Genomic DNA, 24,655 nt, shown 5'->3' with positions numbered 1-24,655 from the left:
GCAGAGAGTAATCAGTTATTCATATCATTAATTGCTCAATTACTTGGTTATGTTAATTGCGCCATGTCCACGCAACAGCACAGTCCTGAATAATTCATTATCATTTAATATTTCATGTTGTGTATCGAACATATGGTCTGTGAATATCTATTCTCGTGGCTTAAATGCTAAATGCTGCTTGTTGCCTTTAAGGCAAATCATGTTACCTAAGCAGATGTCTGAATTATCCATGCATACGTTTTAAAGTAAATACTTAAGCTAACCAAATATCTCTTCCACACCGCCAGCGAAATCTTTGTTAAGGACCAAGTACTTTTTAAGAGTCAAGTGCTTACAGCATTTTTACTTTATTGCAGACTTCATGATCTGTTTGCTTTGTGAACATAAGGATTTGGGTCCTATTTTGTCTAGCTTTAATGTTAGAAAGCATTGGGAATTAATGGCACTGGACAGGTGCATGATGTACGAGTTCTTTGTGCAGGGGCAACATAAAGAAAAAAAGCCTTATTACCTGGATTGCTTTTAAAATGAATGTACATCATCCCTGTTTCAGCTGGGAGTCAAATGTTACCCTCTGAGAAGAAAATAAAGGTCATTTTAGCTACGCTTGTAGTTAATTTTTCCTTGGAAACAGGGGTTTGATTAAAAGATAGGTGTGTTGAGAGATAGATTAATTGCTGGATATCTCCAGGGCATTGACGGATAAATAATGACAGTTCTATATCGAGCTGCACACATTAAAGTTAATTACCATAGTTCTGGGGCGGGAGCATATTTTGTCTGCTAATTAAACATACATTTAAATGAAACAATCTCCTCCCTAGCTACGTTAATCACAGTGTCTGGTTTCCCTGCAGGAGGAATTGAATCAGGAACTGCAGACCCGACTCTTTCTTCAAGTCCTTTGGCATCTAGAAGCTTCGGTTCAATGAGGAGCAGCCAGCAAATGTGGGCGCTAAAGTCCTTGAAAGTCTCCCCAAGCAATAACAGGCCTTTTATAACTCAAACAAGCAGTCCAATGGAAGCCAAAAGGGGTGGTTTGGAGATCATGACCATTCCCGTCTCCAGGAACAACCCTGAGAACTTCTCCGGGGAAGGAAAAGATTTGAACGAGGACAGTTATCCTATTCCCAAAGGTCCTCTGGCATCATTATCTGCAGAGGAAGAGAAAGCTGCAGAAGGAAGTGGAGGGAAAGAGTTACCGTTCACCCATGACAGCCAAATGAAAGGAACCGATGACCACGGCGTCCCGCTGGAGACCACTGTCAAATGGCAGCTTATGAGTCTCCAGACGACTCAACCTACTGGTGATTCCAGTTCTTCTGAACCCAAGCACGTGGAACCGGCCAGCACAGTTGAGGAAGCCAGGGGGGAAATTGCGTACGTCCATTGGCCCATTGAAAAATTCAAAAACAATCCTTCGAACAAAGTCAATGTGCCTTTCGTTAAACGGAAGCAAAACACAGAGTTGACCAGGGCACCGGAAGTACAAACTTACAACATGCCCACCACACCGAGCCCTGTTGTTCCCAGCAAAGACAGGCTAACTATCATGTCAACCGCCGGGATCACCCCTTCCCAGCCTGGAGAAGAAATCACTACCGAAGACATTTTGTGTACTCCAGATCCAGCCATTTCTAGCACATGGCTACCCGTGGTTCAAGAGGAAGTAGATACGCCACTACCAACAGTTCCTACGATACCAACAACCCAAGCTGGACCTACGGTTCAGCCGATGAGTCCTGATCCAAATCAGGCAGAGTTCAGGTCAGGAGAGTCGGAGTCGTTTGTGTCGGCTCATGGCTGGATAACATCCAAACTGGTTCCTATGGAGGAACCTTCATCCCAGACCACAGGAAGTCCAGAGAAAGACAGCACAAACACAAGTGTCGGCGGGTGGGAAAACAGCCCCTCCAGAAGCTCAGGTAAATCGCTCTTCAGTTTTTCTATTGAGAGAAGTGCAGAATGTAAAAGCCTGTTCACAACATGAACAAAACAAAAGAGGTTTGTTTGTTTGATCTTTAGTTTTTTCGTTCTTCTATTTCCATTATTTCATCATTTAGTGTTTTTCTTTTGCTCATTTCTTTTGCTGTCCATTCTTTCTTTTGCTCTTTATTTCTTTTTTATTTCTTTTTTCACTTGTTTCTTTCAGCTGTTCTTTCTTTCACAATGCATTTTTCTTTTTAGTGTATTCCTTCCTTTTGTTAATTTACTGTCCATACTTTCCTTTCACCCATTTTTGCGCTTTAATTTTTTTCTTGCATTCATTATTCTCCTCTTTCTTTTGCTCAGTCTTGCATTTTTTCTTCCATTATTTCTTGTATTATTCTTTCTTACATATTTATTTTTCTCTTTTGCGCTTTTAGTCTTTATTTTTTGTTTCTTTCTTCGTTTCCTTCCAATGTTTGTTTCACTCTATATTTCTTTCTTTCTTTTGTTTTTTTGTTCATCCATTCTTCATTTAGCTGTTCTTTCTTATGTTCAATTTTTATTCCATTCTTTCTTTCCCTCATTATTTTTTCTTTAATTATTTTTCATTATTCCGTTCATTCATTATTTCGCTCTTTATTTCTTTCTTTCTTTTTCACTTGTTTTTTTTACCATTCTTTATTTTGCTCTGCATCTTTTTTTTTGTTTATTCCTTCCATTTGTTAATTTACTTTGCTTTTGTCTTTCCTTTTCACCCTTTTTTCCAGTTTATTCTTTTCTTTCTTTCAAATCTTTCTTTTGCACCAACTTTTTTTGTTTTTTCGTTTTGACCATTCTTTTTTGTTATTCGTTCTTTAGCTTTCTTTCTTTTACTTATTATTATATTCTTTTATTTTCCTCTTTATTTCATTCTTTTGTTCTGCATTTTGTTCTTTCTTGTTTCTGTTTACCTCTTGTTACGTCTTCCTTTTGTTCATTTAATTTCTTTTTGTTCTCTTCTATTCTTTTGTTCTTTCATTTTTTAATTCTTTCATTCATTCTTCCATAATTCATTTTGCTCTGTATTTCTCTCTTTTGTTCTTTTTTTCTTTCTTTACGTGGTAAACAAACACGGTAAACAAAAAGATTACAAAAAAGTAAATTGCTGCAGCCTCAGAGTAATTAGAGGGTTAGGGCCAGTGCAATTAGAGAGAGTCTTGGTAAGGCAGAGATCTCAGTCTAAAACAAATCAATGTTGACAGAAGCCAGTAGATGTGTTCAGTAATTGACTCCAGTCTCACTCGAGACTATATGCATGTTTAAAATGGTGCTCTATACATAAGCTCAACCTCCCCTTGTTCAAATCGATTTCTTAGGGTGGGAGTTTCAAGGGTCTAAGACCCCAGAAACGCTCTACAGCAAACAAAGTAATGATCTTGAAAGCAGCTCTAGTAGACCTCTGGCATGGAATGAATGTAAACAGACATAAGTAAAAGAATGAATCAGTTAGCATGACTCTACATTGTGCAGCTTTTGATGCAACATTTTAAACTATGTAACAACAGAACAAAAGGTTTTTCAAGGCCAGATTTTGTCTGTTAGAAAAAACTTTGGATTGCATGGCAACAGACATGAAAAAATTGTCATGTCCAACAACTGCTTTCAACTGACAGTGCAGCTCGGAAAGAAACTAGCATTTGACTGGGTTTTTGCCAGAGGATTTCTTTCCAGAAACCCGGTTGCTTATGAGCACAGAGAGGAAAGAGTCCTGTTTGTCCTCCTTTTCCTGAAGCGCAGGTGTAAGTTCATAAGCCTTTTTAATCAATGATCTGCCGGGGGAGAGGCTGCTGTTCTCTGCCTATCCCCCAAGGCCTTTTAGCCGTCAGAGAAGTGGTTTTTGAAAAATAGCCACCGTCACGGTAGTCATAACACCAGCACCAGACCGGCCTGCCCTTAATTAGGCAAGCACGTCGCTCTGCGATAAGACGAGGAGGTGCTGTGTCTTATGTGACTTTGCTGTTCCATCATTCTTACTGACACGACTTGGAGCAGTTTGCACATGGAATCAGGCATGTTTATCGGTCTTTGTGCGACTGACAGGTGCACTTAACAGACTCGCACAGATAATATACACACTCTAACAGACCCACACTATTTTATTCTGTTGGTTAAAAACTAATTTTATATAATATATATAATATTTATATAATATATATAATTTATATATATATATATATATATATATATATATATATATATATATATATATATATATATATATATATATATATATATATAGTTTTTTTGGAATATTTTTTTGTTGCTGGAATTGTAATATTAAATTGAATTTATCCCTAAAATGCATTAATGTTTCGCCAATCATTATTACATATTTGGGTCTTTAGTGACCCGGCTTCGTACTTGTCACAATAGTGAGAAACCCTCTTGATATTTAAGTAACAATAAGAATAAAATAAAGTATATTTTGTTACCTCCTGGAGCTTGAAGGGTTCCGTTTGAGCAGATCCTCACTGTCCTCATCAGAGCTCATTTCCCAGGAGAGAAATGTAATTATTGTAATTTAAAGCTGCTGTCCGTACCTTTTTTTGTGTTCAAGATTTACAAAAATTATATAATGAGAATGTACAACATGAATCCATTTTCCAAACCGTGTTTTTGTCTTACCCTAAATCATTATGGTACACTTATAATAAGTATTTATATTGGGACTATTTCAGGCCAGACTGGTATGTACCGCTGCAGAGGAGCACAGTCCCTGCGTGATCCGCTATAGACATACGTTCATCCGCAAGCTGCATGCAGTTCTACTGTTTTTGAAACTAAGGAAGATTTGCATTCTGCTCACTGCCCAATTCTAAATTATAAATGGGTTCGGACAGACAACAGAAAGCTTGTGAGTTATTATCCTCTAGCTCCTTAAAATGAATCACCCTGCCTACAAGGTAATACACAATGAATATATGATCACTGTAGTAAATTCAGTGAGGAAAGTTTCTAAAAACATAATCTGTATTAACTCACAGTTACCATGGGGAAAAGTCCCGCCCTACCTTTTTTCCCCTCATTGAATATTCTGTTTTCAGAATACATTATTTTCCCGTAATGCCACAGTAGTGCACTGACGCATTAATCTGGCTTTAAGAAATTGTGAGTTACTCACAATAGCCCTTAAAGCGAGTTCAGCGGAGATAATGATTGCATCAGAGGTGAGGAAGCTAGAACAACTGCTTCCAATGTACCTTTCAGTCTCCATGGAAGCTATGCGTGCTGCACTCGGCTTTGATCATGTGAGCGCAGAGCGCTACTACTGTTTGTCGACAAGCTAACAGTTGTACTTGCAGCTAACTGAGCTGCCAGGCTCTCTCCAGGCAAACATCACCCCCTCCTTCAGATGGTTTGTTTACCGTCTCACCACCCACACGATCCACTGGGTGGTCTTATGTTTAAGGAACCATGTTTATTAAATGTGTGCGCACCAAAGCAGCAGTAAACATCGAAATGTCAGCTCTTGGAGCGCAAGTATTTCGATCTATTTTTTAAAATACTAATTTAAGGACAGGAAAGAACATGTTTCTGTCATCCTTTTATAGTTTTTTATTTATTTGTGTATCTTTATAAGATAGTACAGACTAGGCATGATGAGAAAAAGAGCAGGAACAAGGACTTGAACCTACATCACCCACATAAGAACTCAGGGCCCTATTTTAAAGATAAGCACATGGTCTAGAGCGAATGGCGGAGGCGCACTTAGGAAAAAATAGTTGGTCCAAAAGGGTTGTATTTAGTCTCTTAAAGGTGCACTATGTAGTATTTTTGCAGTAAAATATCCAAAAACTACTAGGCCAGTGTTATATATTTTGTTCAGTTGAGTACTTACAATATCCCAAATGTTTCCATCTATTTGTAAATTGTGAGAAAATTGCTATTTTAACCAAGGACCCGGGACATCTGAGCATAGTGTCTGAGGGAGTCGCCTGTCAGTTTCATCATATCTGCGTTACTCTCAGTTTTATTTGGCAAAAACACTTTACTCTTAGCAGTGTGAACAAGTGTCACAGCAGCCGCTGAGCGAATGCTCAGAGTAACGTCATAACATCATTTAAACACAATTAAATGTATCTAATATGATAAACAGAGTTGCATTACCTCATACTCATGACCGGAAATAGCGCTGGCACGCGGCGTCTGTGTCCCATCCCATCATAGTAAAAGTCCCAATGCTCGCGAGGCTTATGTTTGTGTAACAATCGCTCCAGTGGCCTTGCTCAGCTCCTCAACACTCACTCCTGCTCTTCTTCATACTACAGTAATGTTTCCACCGGCTTTGAGGTGAAATCCACGTCCCAAGATGCTGTGCTCAAACTTGGCATCATTAAACTACGCCTTTGTTTTGAATAAGCACCCTCTAGCAGATGGAAAAGTGGCATAGTGCACCTTTAATAAATTATGGGTATGTTTTGGGCGTAACGTCCAATAAACCAATCAGAGTCTAATTTCCCATTCCCTATAAAAGCCGCGCTTGACCCATGGCAGATTCACTGCTTCATTTCTATTCATTTATTTATATTGCGTAATTTGCGAGTGGAAACACTGAACACTTTTCCAGTGAGAAATCAGTTTATTTTTAATATTTAAAAACTTGTGTGCACTCTGTACTGTGTGTGTAATAAGCAGAGTGTGTATCCGTCTATATCCGAATATTACTAACGCGCCCTTTAAATAACACAAAAAGTATTGGGCCATTGACCAACAAAAACCTGGTCTAAAGTGAATGCCACAATATTTGTAATGTTATTTAAAAGGCGCATATAGACAAATGCACAAAGCGTGTACACTCTGCTGATTACACACACAGCACAGAGCACATTTCCGCAGTTTTTTTCATTTGCCTCTAAATAGCAACGTGCCAACAATGAGCCTGAACACACCTCTTTTTCAGACCAGCACGCACATGGGCGAACAGATGGGTGCGAGTGCATTTGCTATTTAAACAACGAGGCCCTGGATGTGAAAATGATAACTGCGTTGGGCTGAAACTAGCAAAAACACGCAAGTCGCATTACACCGGGTGCATTATAGGGTCCTCTGGCTCTAAATATGTGCACTTTACCACTACACCATGGCTCTGACAGATTTCTTGCTTAATTAGTGATGGTTGTAGAGTTGGACAAGTTTGAAATCACTTATTAGTGCCCTAGATATAATACCTTAGACACTAGGCTTGCCGGTGTTACAGAGTGTTTGGTCATACACCGATTATATGACTTACCCACCACAGCACTGCCCTCATTTGTTTTGCTTTTAGAACTAAAAAAACATTTAATTCATTTGGACAATGTCTTTCTGTGTTCATTTACTTGCGCATTGTCAGTAGATCACATGCAGAACTGTTGACATGCTTATTTGCCCTGTTTAGTAAATCTGGCCTCTCTAATGAGAGTTAGTTTACAAGCAGGTGATTAAACTTGAAGTGATTGAAGTTTAGTTTGAGTTATTTTAGTACATCAAGTTAAACTAAATGAAACTTTGAAATGGGCAACTAATTCATTGGCAACTAATTTCAGTTAAGGTTTATTTTATGTCAAGTAACATTTTTTATGGTTTTAGTTTTAGTTAAATATAATAACCCTGATATTAAATTCCTATTTTGGTCATAAGCTATTTTATAAACTCAAACTCATCTTCCATCATCCCATGCTCAGCGTTTTCATAAACATAGTGCGAGATCTGCCAGGTCGGAAATTGGACCAAAAGCCTGATGTTCCTGATATCCAACGGCCTCATTGTCAGCGCCGTGGTGTGTGCGCCGCTGACCTGGATTGAGTCAGGAACACTGTGATGAAGTATCCTCTTCTATCTGATTATACGTGCTGCTTCAGGTTCCCTGCCGACTGGGCTGTATCTTGCCGGAACTGAATAGACCAGACAGCTCTGACTCCCTCCACACCCCACTGAGATGCTTATTTTAGCAACATGGCATTTTATTCTCCCCTTAACTTTGAGAGTGAAAGTGCTCCAGCATTTAATGTGCTTTATTATGTACATACACACAAGCATTTACCACAAGCCATAACATGAAGTGGTCAATTTTGCTTTCTTTTTGTTGTTCAATTTAAGGTACGTTTTTTTTGTGGGCAAAATTCATTCATTTCAATAGGAATCGATGTATGGATTCGCAGTGGAGTTGGCCACATGGATTTGCCACATTGACCAACAGAAAGCTGCTTGGTTTGAAAGTGATTTCTGTGTGAGCTGTGCTTCACACACCGCAAAACTTCATACAGTATTTTATCATGTCATATTTATTAAACTCGGTTAATTTTGTCATGTTTACCATTTAATTATCATCGTCGTCATTTTGTTTGCCACAGTTGCTTCTGGATATTTTCTTTTGTTTCAAGCTATAGTCACCTTTACTGCTGTTCTGTTAATTTTCGTAGACAAAATCAAACAATTTCAATAGGAAGTCACTTGATCAGGAATTTTGTGTGAAAGGGAAAAATTTCACAAGGGGTTCAACAGACTCTGACTAAAATGGCATTTTTGTTCTTTTCATCAGCAGTAACAATTATCATCACAAGGCACATTAGTTTTTAATTATTTGTGTGCGGACACATTTTCCTTTGTTCTGCATATTTTCACAAGTGAAATCCAGTCATTTCAATAGATATCCACTTGTACATTTTCCGTGAGGGTGAATTATTTCCCCATGCAGATTTGGAAACAGATTCAAGCAAATGTAATTTACCGAGAGTGTCGCCTAGCAACTCTCAATTCACTTCTGAGCTGTAAACGCCAAACTCTGGTCAGGCCAATCACATCGTTGGCCTGGTGGGCGGGGCTTAATATAATGACGGCAGAGTTGTGCTTGCGTGCTTCTAGTAAACACAGAAACTGGCGAACGGCGGTCTTTCGAATCAGCTTTGACCGCGACTCTGGAAGACTTGGAGTTAAGCTTTTCTCTGAGAAAAGAACAAAGAACGGCACTGAAGTCATTTCTTAAAAAGGGAAGATGTGTTCTGAGTTTTGCCGACCGGATACGGTGAAAGTTTAATCTGTCAACTAGCTCTGCTTCACCTTCGTTGCTCTGGTTGGTTGTAGCGCTATCCTATCGCGTGCAGAGGGAGCTTGAAAGACAGCCGTTTATCCGCCCCTCGGATTGAGTTTCCAGACCAAACATCTTGATGTGGGTCTGGCTTGTCAGGCTAGGATTTGCCGCGATGACCAACAAAAAGCTGCTTGGTTTTAAAGTGACTTGTCTTAATTATAAATGACAAGATAAAATCTGTTTATTTATTCTTGATATTAGCATCATGGTTATTTCCAGGTTTTCGGTAAGCCAGTTCTGGCATTTCCAGTGAACTGTTAGCTATCATTCTGTACTCGCTGAGTACTTTGCGTTTATATTTTAATGCAGTTATTACACTTACCTAATTTGCCAGTAAAGCGGTTTTATTGATTGTAATAAAGATGAAGCTAATGGGAATGTTGGAATAAGAAACACGGTATCTGTAATTGGACACGCATACGCAACATTTTTCCAGCTCTTCAAATGTTATTTTTAATGTGATGACCAAAAACATTGTTTGGTCATCCTTCTGAGATTGGTTAAATTTGTAAAAACCAAATGTTTCATGATGTAGGAAATCTTGAATATTTTATTCTTAAATCTTGTTGATGGCAGCAGAGGAGCATTTATTGGCTCATATTAGCCATTTCTTGTAATGTTTGTTCACTCGGTTTTGCTTTTGAATAAATATTAAACATTATAAAATCACTAGGATTAAAAATACATTTTGTCAAGGTGAAGTATCAAGTCGCAAAAGTCTCATGAGAAAGCAGCACCACAATGGTTGAATTTTGCTGAAGAGAAACACTCAATAGTTTTTATGACGCCTTATGTTTGAATAACTAAATGAATGCTAGGTCTGACTATTTAAGTGACTATATACTGATTAGAAGTTATTCTGAAGTTTTCCAGATAGCTTATATTATTGCAGAAGTTTTTAAGTTGGATTCACCTCGCTGACTGTCAAAAAGCTGCTTGGTTAAGAAGTGACTTTTAAACAGTGCTCCATACATCCCTGCACTCAACATGACATCATGACTTTGTGTAAACATACACGGCACTTTCTAAAGTTAAGTGGCGTGTTATCTGTACACATTTTGAGCTATCCGTGTGTATGTCTACGCCGTGTGGTTCCGCATGAATGTCTACGCCGAAATGAACCATCATCTCAGCATGTATAACTATGCTGTGTAATTCCGCGTGTACGTCTACACTGTGTGATTCTGCATGCATGTCTACGTCGAAACAAACCATTATGTGTGTGTGTCTGTGTGTGTGTGTCCACAATGTAAAGGGATTTAGGGATTTATAAACATACAAAATTATGTTTTTTTTGAAAATGTAAAAATGCAGAAATTGTTTCTTGTTATGGGTAGGTTTAGGGGCTGTGTGTGTGTGTGTGTGTGTGTGTGTGTGTGTGTGTGTGTGTGTGTGTGTGTGTGTGTGTGTGTGTGTGTGTGTGTGTGTGTGTGTGTGTGTGTGTGTGTGTGAGTGAGTGATGGGTAGGTTTGGGAGTAGGGGCAGTGTAGGAGGATATAATGAAACGCCTTTGAACAACATGCTAAAAAGCGATTATGCGTCTTAATAGCATGCCAAAATGGCATACGATTTGGCGTGTCATATATACGCCATTTCATGAGATCAGTCTGCTACACTATTGAAAATTGATAATGTGACTGTACCTTACTCATTAATTCGGTTGTCGGTCACATAAATATCTGAACTCAGTAGGGGTGACCCCGAATAGTCGAAGATTTGATGCATCGATATGCGGAGCCTGATTCGACCACCGATCTCACGGTCGAATCTTCGCGGGTGTTATGAAATGAGGATCATACCATTTTGGCAATATGGGGGTGCTCAATATTTTAAAGACGTGTCGCGACGCTGAGCTGAGCATCCGAGCTGAGCTTCGCACCGCGCCTTTAAAATTCGAACACGTTCAATGAGTGTACACACACCAGCCGCGGCCACTCAGGAAGTTGTTTAAAATCCTGCCGCACCACAGAGTTCTTTTTCAAGGTTTTATATTAAATTTATATTATATTTCCCTCAAATCGTCAATGTACATACTGATTTAACCCTGTGCTACAAGGTACACCCATCGTGCAGCTCTTCTGTCAGTCAATTCAAAATTGAGCTTGCGTGTATATAATGTGCGCGTCAGGTGGCGGTGTGAAATCCTGAGGCGCGCGGGGCTGAGCTTCGCGTCCTTCACCCCCTTTAGGCACAATCGGCTTGAGAACGTGCATGTAAACGCACTCAAAGTGTTCTTTTTCTCTCTAGGCAGGTATTTTTTTTTAGGTTTATTTATCAAAATGTTCTTTTATATATTTGTGTGATGTTCTGTTTTTCGATCGCGGCTTTAACATGTTATGAGAAAACGGTTTATGAATGTTTATCCACCACATTACCTTTTAGGCTATTTAAACCTAAATATGAAAGCTGGCAGGCAGTTGGCAGGCAGTTTTGGTCGCTTTATTAAAAGTTGTTGCTGTGTGCAGTGTGTAAACAAAAATAAAAATAGTTTTACCCTTCTGCTGACAAGTGTTGTGCCCCTCCCAACCAATTCACACACACACACACACACACAGATGATTCGACTATCGGTCGACCATAGAAAGATTCGACAATTCTGATTCAAATGTGTAAATCCTTAGTCGAGGACAGCCCTAGAACTCAGTATGTACAGGGATGGTTGAATCACTCAGAAGAGGAGTGACTCCAGATTTAGTAGTGGTGTATGAGAACCTCTTGATTCCACTTCAAGCTTGCGGATGCATTTTGTGCATAAACAACAACTTTATCAGAATACTCTTCAGATTCAAACTCAGAGACATCAAATTATGTTCAGCAGGGCACATCAGCCGAGACAAGCAGAATATGGAAGGGGAAAATGAAAGAAGGAGAGAAGAGGCGTGAACAATAAGGACTGTTGATGTGCCTAACAGTCTGAAGCCTGCAGCATGGAGAAGCTTCAACCATTAACTGTGTGTCAGACTCTCCAGGCACTAACAATAGCACAGACACTCTTCTCTCTCTCTCTCGCGTTTGCTCTCATCCCCTTCTTTCTTCTATATTTCATATTCATAGGGAGATGAAATCAGCTCTTGTCCCTTGCACCAAACTCTTGCATATAGCATTTTCTTATAGCATCAAACCTATTAATAGGGATGTTTAATGTTCGATTTTGAGTTATTTATGCAAATCTCAGGATGCGTGTGACACCGACAGGCTTTAATCTTTTCGTTGTAGTGCTGAGAAATGTCAAGACGGGGATATTATTGGAACGCCGAGGTGTTCAATGTCAGGATTATTTTTGGATTTTCGTGGCGAGGATGAAGTTAAGTGCCTTTCTAGCTGAAATCTGACCTAAAATTTTAGGTTTTAAGTGTTTGAGGATTACGTGCCCATAAGCGCTTTGAATTGTCTCCTTTTCGTGTTTCTTGACTTTTTGGGTCTAAAAAAAGATTTTTTTTTTAAACCGCTTGCAGGTAAAAAACAAAACAAAAAAAGGGTAATAAAAGAACATCATGTTGTTTTGACGTAGTGTCAACTCTTATTTCTGTGATTCACTTGCGTTTTCAGACACCATAATCCCTGGCTGCAGGATTTTAAGCCGTTTTCAGCAAGTGTTTTTGTTCAGCGAGATTTACTGTAGTCATGTTGGCTCAGTGATCTCAAATGTTGGCACATCAGGTTTGCTTTTAGCATTTCTACCTGAAATGTGTTGTATATATAACATAGTTGTCTTCTTTATGGAGGAAATCTGCTGTTATAGAAACAGAGCTGGCAGGTAATGAAGTAAAGGTTTTTTTTTTACTCTACAAGTTTTCTGTAGAGTAACAGTAGCTATTTTACAACAGTGTTGCAATAATGACCAGTAGCGATTCATTACAGTAAATTGCTTCAGTTTGCACAAACTAACTCTTTCCCTGCCAGCGTTTTTGAAAAACATTGCCAGCCACCACCAAGTTTTATTCTAGCTTCATATGCATTCCTTTTTTTTATCAACACTTGAATGTAAGTACTTTTCATTAAAAATAAATAAACAAATAAATAAATAAATAAATAAAAACATTTGGAGCAAAAAGCTGAGAAAATCATATTTTTCTCTAAGACTGCATCCAGATTGGATTCAGAATGATGATCAAAACACACATGGAGTAGATGAAGTTCATCAACAACCCTAAAGCTTCACAGTCCTATACCTTGTCCTAGGTTGACATTTCATTCAGTAAAATAAGGCAATTTTGTCATATATATATGCTATTGCTTGTTTCTGCTTCTTCTTCATGTGTATTTTGATCAGGAGATTCAGTACTCTTTCAGAAGATGTGTAATAACACACCCTACCATATAATAGTGAAAACGTGGAAATATGAGAATTTACTTGTCTCACAAATGATGGAAATTTATATCAATGGCAGGGAGAGCATTAGCCAATTTGGAAAAAAATTGCATCTTTATTACAGATTCCTCAATTTGATTTAGATGTTTTGGTGACCAACTGAATTTCCAAACTAATTGCGCCAGGTTTGCTAATTCCTGCAAACTCTCTTTGCTTTTCTACAGCAAATGCTGAGTGTTATCAGGGTTCGTTCCACTGCGGCGCAAGTTACATCATCCCACCGGTGGTAAACGGCATCTCCAGCCTTCCTCAGCTTCATTCTTCCAGCAGCATTAAATCACTGCTTGCTCTGTGCCAGTAGATTGCTGTGGTCCACAGGGATGCAGAGTTATCTGTGTTGCGGTAGAAATAGGCCTCGGCTTCCCAAGGTGCACACTCAGCTTACCTCCACTGTAATTGCAACCTCACATTCAGTGAATGATGAGCTCTGGTGATTTGACCTCTGAGGCTCAGAGGATGGTGTCACGCATAAATGTCATTGTAAGAACCATGATAAACTAATTTAGTGTTGTGAAAATCTGTCATTTGCCTCAGATTGATGTGTTTGTATTTTTTCTTGCATTTGCAGAGCTCTTGTTTGAAATGACTAATTGTAATTTACATTTTTTTTAATAATGCACCTCCCACAGCGATTTTATTCACAGCACATTACTGTGCAGCATTTCAGTAAAATTGGACAGGACAGATCAAATACAGAAAATATGGAATAATGATTTATTTGTAACCGAGTGTATTTTCCACAATTCCTATGAAACATAAAAGCTATATGTTTATATCAAGCTTCAAACATAGACATAAATATAGCTGCGAGCACTTTAAGGCCTTTAAGCACTTGAGTAAAAAGATGTTTTATTTAGTATGCATGCAACCACTTATCATAAATGGAAAAGACCACTTTTTCAAATTACCATAGGAAATATATGGTTTTTAAAGCTTTTTAACAGTTATAGCAACACCTATTATCTAATTTCCATAAAATTGTGCATGCTTGTTTAGGATTAAATGTCACATGTGCTCACCTAATTTCGTAAAGTTCTGAGTTTTTCTTTATAGGCTTTTAGGTATATTTGGTCAAACCCATTTTATAAATTACCCTGTTATAGCTAACTGAAGGTTTTTTACATAATATTTATGTAAATATTTATTGAACAATTAAATTGACAGCAGTGGTTCTTGAGGCAAAGTTGTTCAGTATTAGGCGATCTATTACACAGTATATGAATGTTGTGTAGAAATGTGAAACACCATGTTTCACATTACCTTTACCTTTTCCAATAGGAGCTCAAACTTCATTGGTTGATGACGGCCATGTTTTTTTAGATATGTTTCATACCTCATAGACAATCAAAGTACCTTAGACAAAGACACTGCATGCCAATTTTCAAGTGAGTTGGATTAACGGTTAGGTGGTGATAGCCCTTTACATCTTTTTTTCCTGTTTTAGCACCACTAAGTATCCAGTCACCGCATGCTTTTTCAAGTGACCACAGAAGGAGCTCATACATGTGTTCCGAGTTTGGTGAAAATATCTCATTCCGTATATACAAATTATAGCCATTTAAGTAAAAGTGGCTCCGCCCCCTTCAAACATGGCGGCCCTAGAGAATGTGGATCAAAATAATTTGATTATTATTGACAATCAGACTCCAGAGATTCTTGCTGCAGTAGTTTGGTTCCAACAGGCCAAAAATCTAGGACTAGTTCGCAAAAGTATGTTTTTCAAAAAATACAACATACCCAAATATTTTGCCAAAGCAGCGATCTATCGGGATGCATGCTGTTTTGAGTCAGGGAATCCAATTACATTTGACACTTGAGCCGATGCCTAACGGGTTGGGGTTTCACTCCTGTAGCACCCCCGTCAGGCACATCGGGGCGAGACTTGGTGTTGTAGTAAGAAGTAAGAGGAAGAGGAGACAGACAACTTAGAAAAAGTCTACAAAATGTCTTTGTATCGCTCCATATGGCGGCTGTAGAAATGGAAGTTTCGGCTCTCAGTTAAAAGAGCCAATCAGTTTTGTTGGCAATCAAAACTAGATGCACCTGAATTTTTTTTCCCCATGAATTGAGGAAAATTAGCTAAGTTTAAGATACTTTTTTGTAAGATTTATGTGGTGATCTGAAATTGTGATTTTAGATAGGCCCATAAAATGGGAGGGAATGTGAAAAATCAGGGTGTGTTATCAAAATGTCACCCAGTGGGCATGTGATTCAGTATAAGTATCGCTGAAGTTCTCACCACACTTTATTCCTTCAGAGAGATTTGTTTGTGCAGGCCAGCCACTATAATTATCTATCTATTGTTTTCAAGTGTGAAGATCTCAGAGGGATTTGATTGGATCTTACTGCGGTGAAGTCTTCAAGTATTTCTTCCTTAACAAGGGCCTCAGTGTAGCATCATAAACAGCTTGTTTATGAGAGAATGGAGAAATGTACACTTAAATGTCGAGGCGGTGAATACTGTTTTAGTATTTTATTTTCCCAGAGACTGTCCCTCATGGCCATGGACTGTGTTTTTGAGATTTAGCAGCTGAGATTGCAGTTTAATGAGACAGCAGCTGTTTTTTTAACTTGTAATTTCTACAAGAAAGAAAAAAAGTCTTGTTATCTTGGTTTCAGAGTAGCTGTTTGGTTCAATACATAGTAATTGATTCATTAGTGATTCATAAGTTTTGCACCCATTTGTGAGCTTTTTTTAAAACGTACTTAGTCCACACGAACACGGGTATTTTCAAAACCAAGTTTTTTTCTTTGTGGTTTGGCCGTTTGTTGCAAACACAGTATCTGAACATTGAAACCAATTTTTTTGAAAACTCCTGCCAGGGTGAAAATTTTTAGTAACTCCAGTTGGTGTCAGTTGGTGTCCAGTGGTGTCATGTGGATTTTGACTTGTGCGTCAGAACCGGAACCGGCAATAAAAAAAAAATCCTGGCTTCTGATTGCCCAACATGGCTTTATGGTTAGGGTTGTATTTCCACCTGTTTTACTTTTCTTTTTTACAGAAGAGGGAGCAGTTTATAAAAAAAATACCCATGTACGTGTGGAATAGGCCTTAAAATGTAATGCGATCTAGATGCTGCTAGGTGCTGCAGTTTAGTCACTTGATGCATCAACGCTCTTTTTTAATGAAGCGTTTATCATGACAAATGGACTGTTATCCACTTACATTGTTTGTAGTGTTGATAGTCAGAGCAATCGTTTCCATCTCTGGATGAGCTCCGTTCAGGTCCCACTGAGACCACAAACAGCGCATGGACTAAGAAAGTCAGTGAGAAATAGAAAGAGACGGAATTGGGGAAGAAGGAACTATTTTAAGCTCGCTGTGTAATTAATCATAAGCCAACCGCACAAAACAGAAAAGGCTTTTAACTGCTAATGCTCTCATCCCTTTGTGTGTTTGCTGTTTAACCATCTTCCAGATCATTCACTACATTAGCTACTCTTTTGTTGGCTAATTCACAATGTCAAAAGATATTTTAATATTTATGCTTGGTTACTTCATGCTTCATTGATCAGATTGATATTCCGTTTATTTACACCTGCAAAAATTGCTATAAATCTAATCTACTATTCCAAACATAATTTCCACGATGATGCTAAAGGCAATGAGTTTCTGTAATTTAATTTAATGTAATTTAATGTAATTTAATTTAATTTAATTTAATTTAATTTAATTTAATTTAATTTAATTTAATTTAATTTAATTTAATTTAATTTAATTTAATTTAATTTAATTTAATTTAATTTTCATTACTAATCACTTTTTATTGACAGAAACAGTCATTTTAATTATTATTTATGTTTATTATTATTTTATAATCATGTTGAAAATACCGTAATATGTGCGCTTTCACACACAACCCGTAACGGTCCCGGATCGAGTTGACATCCGGATGTGACGTATAATGGCGAGCGATCTCAGCTTCAGCGCTCGACTTGTGTCAAATTTGCGCACGTTTCTCATTGTTTAATTTTAGTTTCTTTTGTATACGAACACTGTCTGTGTTTAAAACACCGACTAGCTCTTCTGGCACTGCAGGGTTGTATTATTGAAAAAACAAGCTCTAGGAGTCGCACGATAACTACGTACACGTTGCGGCATTAGTTTTGGCTTTTGTTCACACAGCGCTCGTCCCGGATCAAACCCCACAATGTTACTAGGTCCCCGACCCGGGTTCAATTTGGTAATCAATTCCGGGACGTGGTTGCTTTCACACAGAAGGCGACCTGGCAATGTTCTGGGAATATTGCGGGTCTGACGTGCAGTGTGAAAGGGCTTATATTTATTCATTATTTATTATATAAATTTCACTTTTAATTAATGTTTTTTATAATTCTCACTGTCTCATTGACAGAAACAGACATTTTAACAATTATTCATTGTAATTATTATTTTAATTATAATAATCTTGACACTATATTTCTGCTATTTTATTTTATTGTTGTTATTATAATAAACAATTTTAAATTGTATTTTTTTCATTTTTAATTTAATTTAGAATTTTTCATAATTTTAATTGTCAATGTTTTTTAACAGAAACAGTCATTTTAATAATTATTAATATTTATAATATTAACATTTGTTTTGAACTTTAAAAAAAAAAAATTGTGTTTTATTTTTTTATTTTTTTTATTTCTCAATTTGTATTGACAAAAACAGTACTGGAATGAAAGAGGATGGAAATGGGAAAAGAAAACAACAAAGGCCAGATTTTAACCATCATATCTTAATACATATTGATTGATCATATCATATCAACACTTGCAAAATGGATTTTAGTTTTCTATTAATATTTATAATAATGGATAGTTCCGGTCCTAAATCATGATTGAGCCGTGTTCAAAACATCAGTATTACATCAGTATTACTGTGCAACAGTATAAATTTAACTTCCATGTTAACTTCAAGCTAATGCTGTACAGTAACATTTCCCCTTGAGCACTTTGCTTGATTAATTGTGCATTACGAAACTCCTACATTTTCCATGCTAGTGTAATTCCATTTGGGATGAGTAAAGCTTACATCTGTGGCCTGAATATCCTGATGCATTTATGTCTCAAACTACCTTCTGAGGTATTTCCACATGATCCACAGCTTAGGGAGCCAATCTCCGTCGGGACTAGCGATCTGTGCAGGAAATGGCCTACGTCGTTACTAATTGTTTGGGACCTGAATGTCTTTTTCCCCTGCACCGTTCCTAGCTTAGCAACAAGAGCTCTCCATCCTCTCAGAAAATGATCCGTTTGACGGGATTTGGGATGCAAAAGCTCTCGAGTGGGCGCTGAAGAATTCATTTCATCGTGATGATGACGAGGAGTCCTTGAACTCTGTCACTCTCATAGAGTTGTGTGCAAGAGGAGGCTCCGGTCCGGATGGCATTCATTATAATTGGTCAATGCGGATCTTTATGTCATCGTACTCCGCTCCGAGAATTCACAATAGCCCAGCTGCCTCTCTCTGAGCTGAAGCGGCTTTGAGAGCTCACGAGAGAGCAAGGGAATGTTTATCTGCTCTTTTTTGCTGTGAAGCCGCAGTCACTCATGTGTCGTATACTTGTCAATCTCAGCCATGCAACTTGGGGTTTCTGCTGTCTGTTGTCTTTGGACTAAAAGACCAGTTGACTTCATAATGCAAAATATAATGTTTCTAACTTATGACTTTCAAATATTGTCCTTCATGACATTCTTTGTCTATTATTTTTAGTTTACATTTTGTCACTTTTCAGTGTGAATGTGGCACTTAACCAATTTTAAACAATTAAATGTGCACTATGTAGTATTTTTGCAGTAAAATATCCAAAAACAACTAGGCGAGTGTTATATATTTTGTTCAGTTGAGTACTTACAATTTCCAAAATGTTTCCAACTATTTGTAAATTGTGAGAAAATTGCTATTTTAACCAAGGACCCGGGACGTGTCAGCATAGCGTTTGAGCGAGTCGCCTGTCAATTGCGTTATATCTGCATTTCCATCGGTTTTATTTGGCAGAAGCGCTTTACTCTTAGCAGTGTGAACATGTCACAGCAGCGCCGAGCGAACACACAGAGTAACGGTGTGTGACATTTGCAACAACGATATGAAATTTGCCCCATCACGTGTCCATCACTGCGACTTCTGTTGATGCTTCTCGTAGCCTATGAAAAGTAGTAGAAGTAAAAATAAAGTTGGCGAGTGGATTATATACATTTGTTGACAATGAGTCTTTAAACGCAAAATTGGATGTGTGGATAAGGTGTAATACGAGATCAGGAAATGGCACAAAACAAAGAGCACTTTAGCCTGTTTCAATAGCCCATTATTGATGCTGTTGTGATGTTAAGAGAGGTGCAAGATAAAAAATAAAGCACTTTAATTTGAATAATTTAAGAGTGTTGTATTTATCGTGGGCATGGATCGTGTAACAGGCCAAATATTAACGGTTCTGGGCAGGTGCGGATTTAATTTTGATATTATCACGGGTGACGGTTCTGAACTTTGCGGGTACGGGCAGTGGCGGGTCTCCAAAAATAGACCTGCGCAGGACTCTGGGACAGATCATGGTGGCCTCGGCACCTAGGGGTAAAAACAGATGAGGCGAGAGAAAAGGATCCGGAAGCATGAGGAGTGTCAAAGCTGAGAGAATAGAAAAAGAAGTCTGGTTTCCGGACACTGCCGCTCAAACCTCAGCCAGCTGAGAGGCTCTTCCTCACGGTGATGATAATGGTCGCTTGGTGGTCGTCTTGATCCTCCTCCACCCCCTGGCAGCTGGCGGTGGCTCCTCCTGTTGAGCTCTCCATCTCACCGGTCTACACTCGCTCCAGCTCCACCACCTCGGTCAGCCCCTTACGGTCCTCTCTTTTCCGTGCTGCCCTAATTCCTCAGCACCATGACCTCAGCAGCGAGGGCTCTCCTGCCACAGTATAATTCTTCAGTTATAATATATGAAAATACATTTTTGTATTTATCAAATACATAACTTAAATAAATTTATCTGACACATAAGACATTTATTTATTTTTAGGGTTGTCAAAATTAACGTGTTAATAATTTGAAATAAGACAGCAAAATATATCACAAATATAAGACAGAGACATATCTCTCTCATCTCAGTGTGTGCACTTAATTGCTCTGACATGCGGTGACATTCTGATAGCATTTAGCTTAGCCCACTAAGCCCAGTTCATTCACCTCTGTTCAAAAATCCTGAAAAATCCTCCCTCACATCTCCCCCTCCCTCTCTTATTTCCGTCAATGGGGGGAGGGGGAGATGTGAGGGAGGATTTTTCAGGTGTTACTTTTTACTGTGCCGAGTCGAAATACTCTCAAGAGTGCTATTCCGCCTTACATTATAGTTCCATTTTGACCCGCTAAGAAAAGCACCACGTTTTATTTTGTGTCACCATATTAGGTTGTTCAACTATTCGTGTAACTGTATTTAAATGGGGAAAACGTGGAGGTGTTTGGTCGCTTCTAACTTGATCTCTGTTTGGTACCATAGTGAATGAACTGGGCTAAGCTAAATGCTATCAGAACATCACCGCGTATCAGAGCGATTAAGTGCACGCACTGAGACGAGAGAGATATGCATCAACTCGTCTTAGTTAAGGGAATAACACAGTTTAATATGAAAACGCGGTGGAGTATCCCTTTAGGCTTAAAAATTCAGAATAAATGATTTGATTAACATCTATGACCTCTGATAAATGTCTAGTCTTCATGCTGTATTATTGATTATTATTGACTTTTTATAACTGATAGAATTGTGCGATTAAATTGTGATTAATCGCGAGTTAACTCATGACAATCATGCAATTAATTATTGAATCGATAGACAGCCCTATTTATTTTTAATTTAAAAAAGTGTTGCCTGCCTGTTTGCTTGCTTTTGAACAACATAGCTATGATTGTCCACTATCTAGACCAGCACAGACAATCATAAACCAGCCTGAACCAACATGTGATTTCATGCTGATTTTTCCAGCAGGGTAAACTGAGCTGAATGCTGTCTGTATATATAATTAAATGGAAGACAAATGTTATGCGTACAGTAGAACACAACCGCAAACCTTGACGTTAATCGGATTTTATACTTTGCTCATGTAGCATTGTGTGTACTCTTTGTTTTCTTAAGGGATTGTGTGCTTCAAGAAAAAATCTGTTAGAAGAGAAAAATCAACAAGCTATCACAACAGACAACAAACATAGTACAGTTCTAGTTCAAAATTTCTTTTGAAGAGCTCCCAAGGCCTGTAACAAAGCAAAACTTGATAAGATGTGGGAAGTCTAACACGCACGGCACGTGTTTTGCAAGACTGTGTTGCGATTTATCTCCCCTGCTGTAAATAATTGCGTGTTTGGAATTATACCGGAGGAGACGTGGTGTGTTTGATGCACTGTCAGATTGTGTCTCATGGTTGGAAACGGATTATAAAGCAGCACTTAATCAATTTCCAGTGCAAGTTGTACACCGACGTCCTTGTAAAAGTTCCCCGTCAGTAAGTTGATGTAATTATGACTTAATCTGTGAAATTTTCCATTCATCACCACACCCCAAAACATTTTGCTGTACAGGTTTTTCAAGAGTCGTAGCTCACAGAAAATAAAGTGTGTTTATGACCCGAGAATGGTATGGTAATGTGCCATAAAAATAGAGGAAAGTGTGCTCCGCTACTCTAGGCGATGATCGGATAATTTATGAAGGCCGGGGATCATCAGAGGCGGACATGGTGAATCACATTGTCCTTCCCTGCGGAGCATCTGTCATGATGAACGGGGGATGACATCAAACTTGTGCTAATCTCTCACCTTGTTGAAAGTCATACACTCATACACTCTCCGTTTTTTCAGTTGGGAAAGTAGAAGTTTCCTGCTTCTGATTTATGAATAAGACCCAGACTTGGGTTGGCTACATGTGCACTACATTATCCTGAAACATTGATCCTTGGTGCTCATATGGGAGATTCTGGTTCGAATCTGGCTGTAAATCTGTTGTACAATGTTTTAATTGTTTGACTCTTCTTTGTGTTCTCTCTCTACAGCAGAAGATGATCCCTGCCAGACCAACCCATGCCTGCATGGTGGGAGCTGTCTGACCGAGGGGGAGGGATACAGTTGCCTTTGCCCACAGGGCTATTCAGGAGAGAGCTGCGAGATTGGTAAGTGGATTAAGAGAGAGGTCGGGGTCAGGACAAAAGAAGTCAAGGACATTTGAAAGAGCCCACAGCCGCTCTGGAAGTGCTCTTGAATTAATGCAGAGGGCTAAAATTGGATATAAAACCACTGCTAGCGTGGGTTTATTCCTTTGACCCCTGATACAGAACCTATGAATATGATTATTAGAAAGTCGAAGATTTAAAATGTCTTCCAAAATTTCTAGATCAGAAAGTGTCTAGATCAGTTGGTATTTGTTTTTGTTTTTCTCGAATAGGGGTTGTAAAGGAACTATAAGTGGTTTGTAAAATAAAATAAAATAATTATAGTAATAATAATTTTGTATGATAATATTAATTATTATAGCTTCTTTATTGTTAATATTATTATTATTATTATTATTATTATTATTATTATTATTATTATTATTATTATTATTATAAGTAGTAGTAGTAGTTTTTTTGGTAAATATAACTTATATACTTACACACACACACACACACACACACACACACACACACACACACACACACACACACACACACACACACACACACACACACACACACACACACACACACACACATATATATATATATATATATATATATATATATTAGTAATAATAATTAACTTTGCCATAATAATATTATTTATTAATAATAATAATAATAATAATAATAATTATTATTATTATTATTAGTTGTTGTTGCTGCTGCTTTTGCTAGTAATAAAATGTATATTATATATTTTTACTAAATTATTTTTAAATATTTGGAATGACACCTAAACAATTATTAGGTTGGTAAATAAACTTAATATACTTAAATGTTTAATAAAACAAATTATAAATAATAATGAACAGTAGTAATTAGCTTTGCCCTAATAATAATAATTATTATTAGTAGTAGTAGTTGTAGTGATAATTGTTGTTGTTGCTGGTAATAAAATAACTATATATTATTAGTACATTATTATTTTATATTTAATATAACTCCTAATTATTATTATTATTATAGAATATAAAAAAAATTGAACATATATTAATTATATATTACAATTTGAAATGGCTTGGAAAATCTCAAGGGGTACAGGTAAATCATTTTGGCTATAGGGGTTCAGCTGAAAGCAAAATTTGGGAAGCCCTGATGTAGTCGAATTTGGCTCAGGGGCTCTGCAGGGGAAGATGGTTTAAAGAAGCAAAGAGATCTGACATCAAACTGTGAGGTGGCATGTACGGGAAGTGGCTTCGTGATCTGACACGACTGCACACAGCTCATTCTTCTCTGTCAGACAAGAACAGGAACAGGTGAAGGGAGAACTGCACTGAAGGTTGGAAGGTTTTTGAGAAAATGAGAGCACACTCTGAACAGGAGGGCAAGGTGCAAGGCGAAAAAATAGAGAAAAAGAAAAAGAGATAGAAAAAACAGGAATAATATGTATAGAGTAGCTAGAACTGTACCCACTTGGAGAGAACATAAAATGGCAGTGTTTACAAGGCACTTAACATCCATAATATGGTGTATTTCTGAGTAATAATGTAGAATGGAGTTTTATCCATTCAAATGGGATTGAATCATGAAAAGATGGCATTGCTGTTGCTCATACACTTTTTTTAACCACATATATGATAAAATGGCCTTGGAAACCACTCATAACTCCCTAGCACCATGTCTAGAGTTTTTGTAGATGTTTTAGAAGCAGATGATTTGCTTTCAGAACATACAGCTGCAAGAAAAAATATATGAACCATTTGCAGAATCTTTAACAAACAATTTTAAGGCAGAAAAATAAGGATGAAAATCCAAACAAACACTTATAATAACACTTAATGCTGGCTAAAATACTTATTGCTGTATTTTTGTGTGTGTGTGTTCATGCTATGACCATTATAGACTGAACCGACATCTAGGGCCCTAATAAGGTGCCATTAAAGAGAGGCGTCTGGATGTCAAAGGTCCCAGCTGTGTTATGGTGGAGAGATCGAAGGTTATCAAAGCTGCATTATCCCTGGTCTCATTATCTGTCTTTTCAAGTTCCAGCTGCAGAGTCAATATGTGAATTATGCTAAATTACAACAATTGGTCGATTTGTCGCTAACACTTGTGCTAGTAAG

At 37.8% G+C, this 24,655-nt stretch overlaps 1 protein-coding gene across 1 annotated transcript in view; it reads left to right on the top strand.

Annotated features, from left to right (window-relative positions):
- Positions 1-24,655, top strand: part of ncanb (neurocan b) — a 142,931-nt gene that overhangs the window by 64,743 nt on the left and 53,533 nt on the right. Inside the window, exons 8-9 of the mRNA XM_067415880.1 lie at positions 858-1,925; positions 22,428-22,544. Of these exons, the coding sequence (XP_067271981.1) occupies positions 858-1,925; positions 22,428-22,544 (1,185 nt within the window). The remainder of the gene's footprint in view (positions 1-857; positions 1,926-22,427; positions 22,545-24,655) is intronic.

Source organism: Pseudorasbora parva, chromosome 14 (genome assembly GCF_024679245.1).
Source record: "Pseudorasbora parva isolate DD20220531a chromosome 14, ASM2467924v1, whole genome shotgun sequence".
Lineage (NCBI taxonomy): Eukaryota > Metazoa > Chordata > Actinopteri > Cypriniformes > Gobionidae > Pseudorasbora > Pseudorasbora parva.
This window is presented reverse-complemented; position numbering and strand designations above follow the sequence as displayed.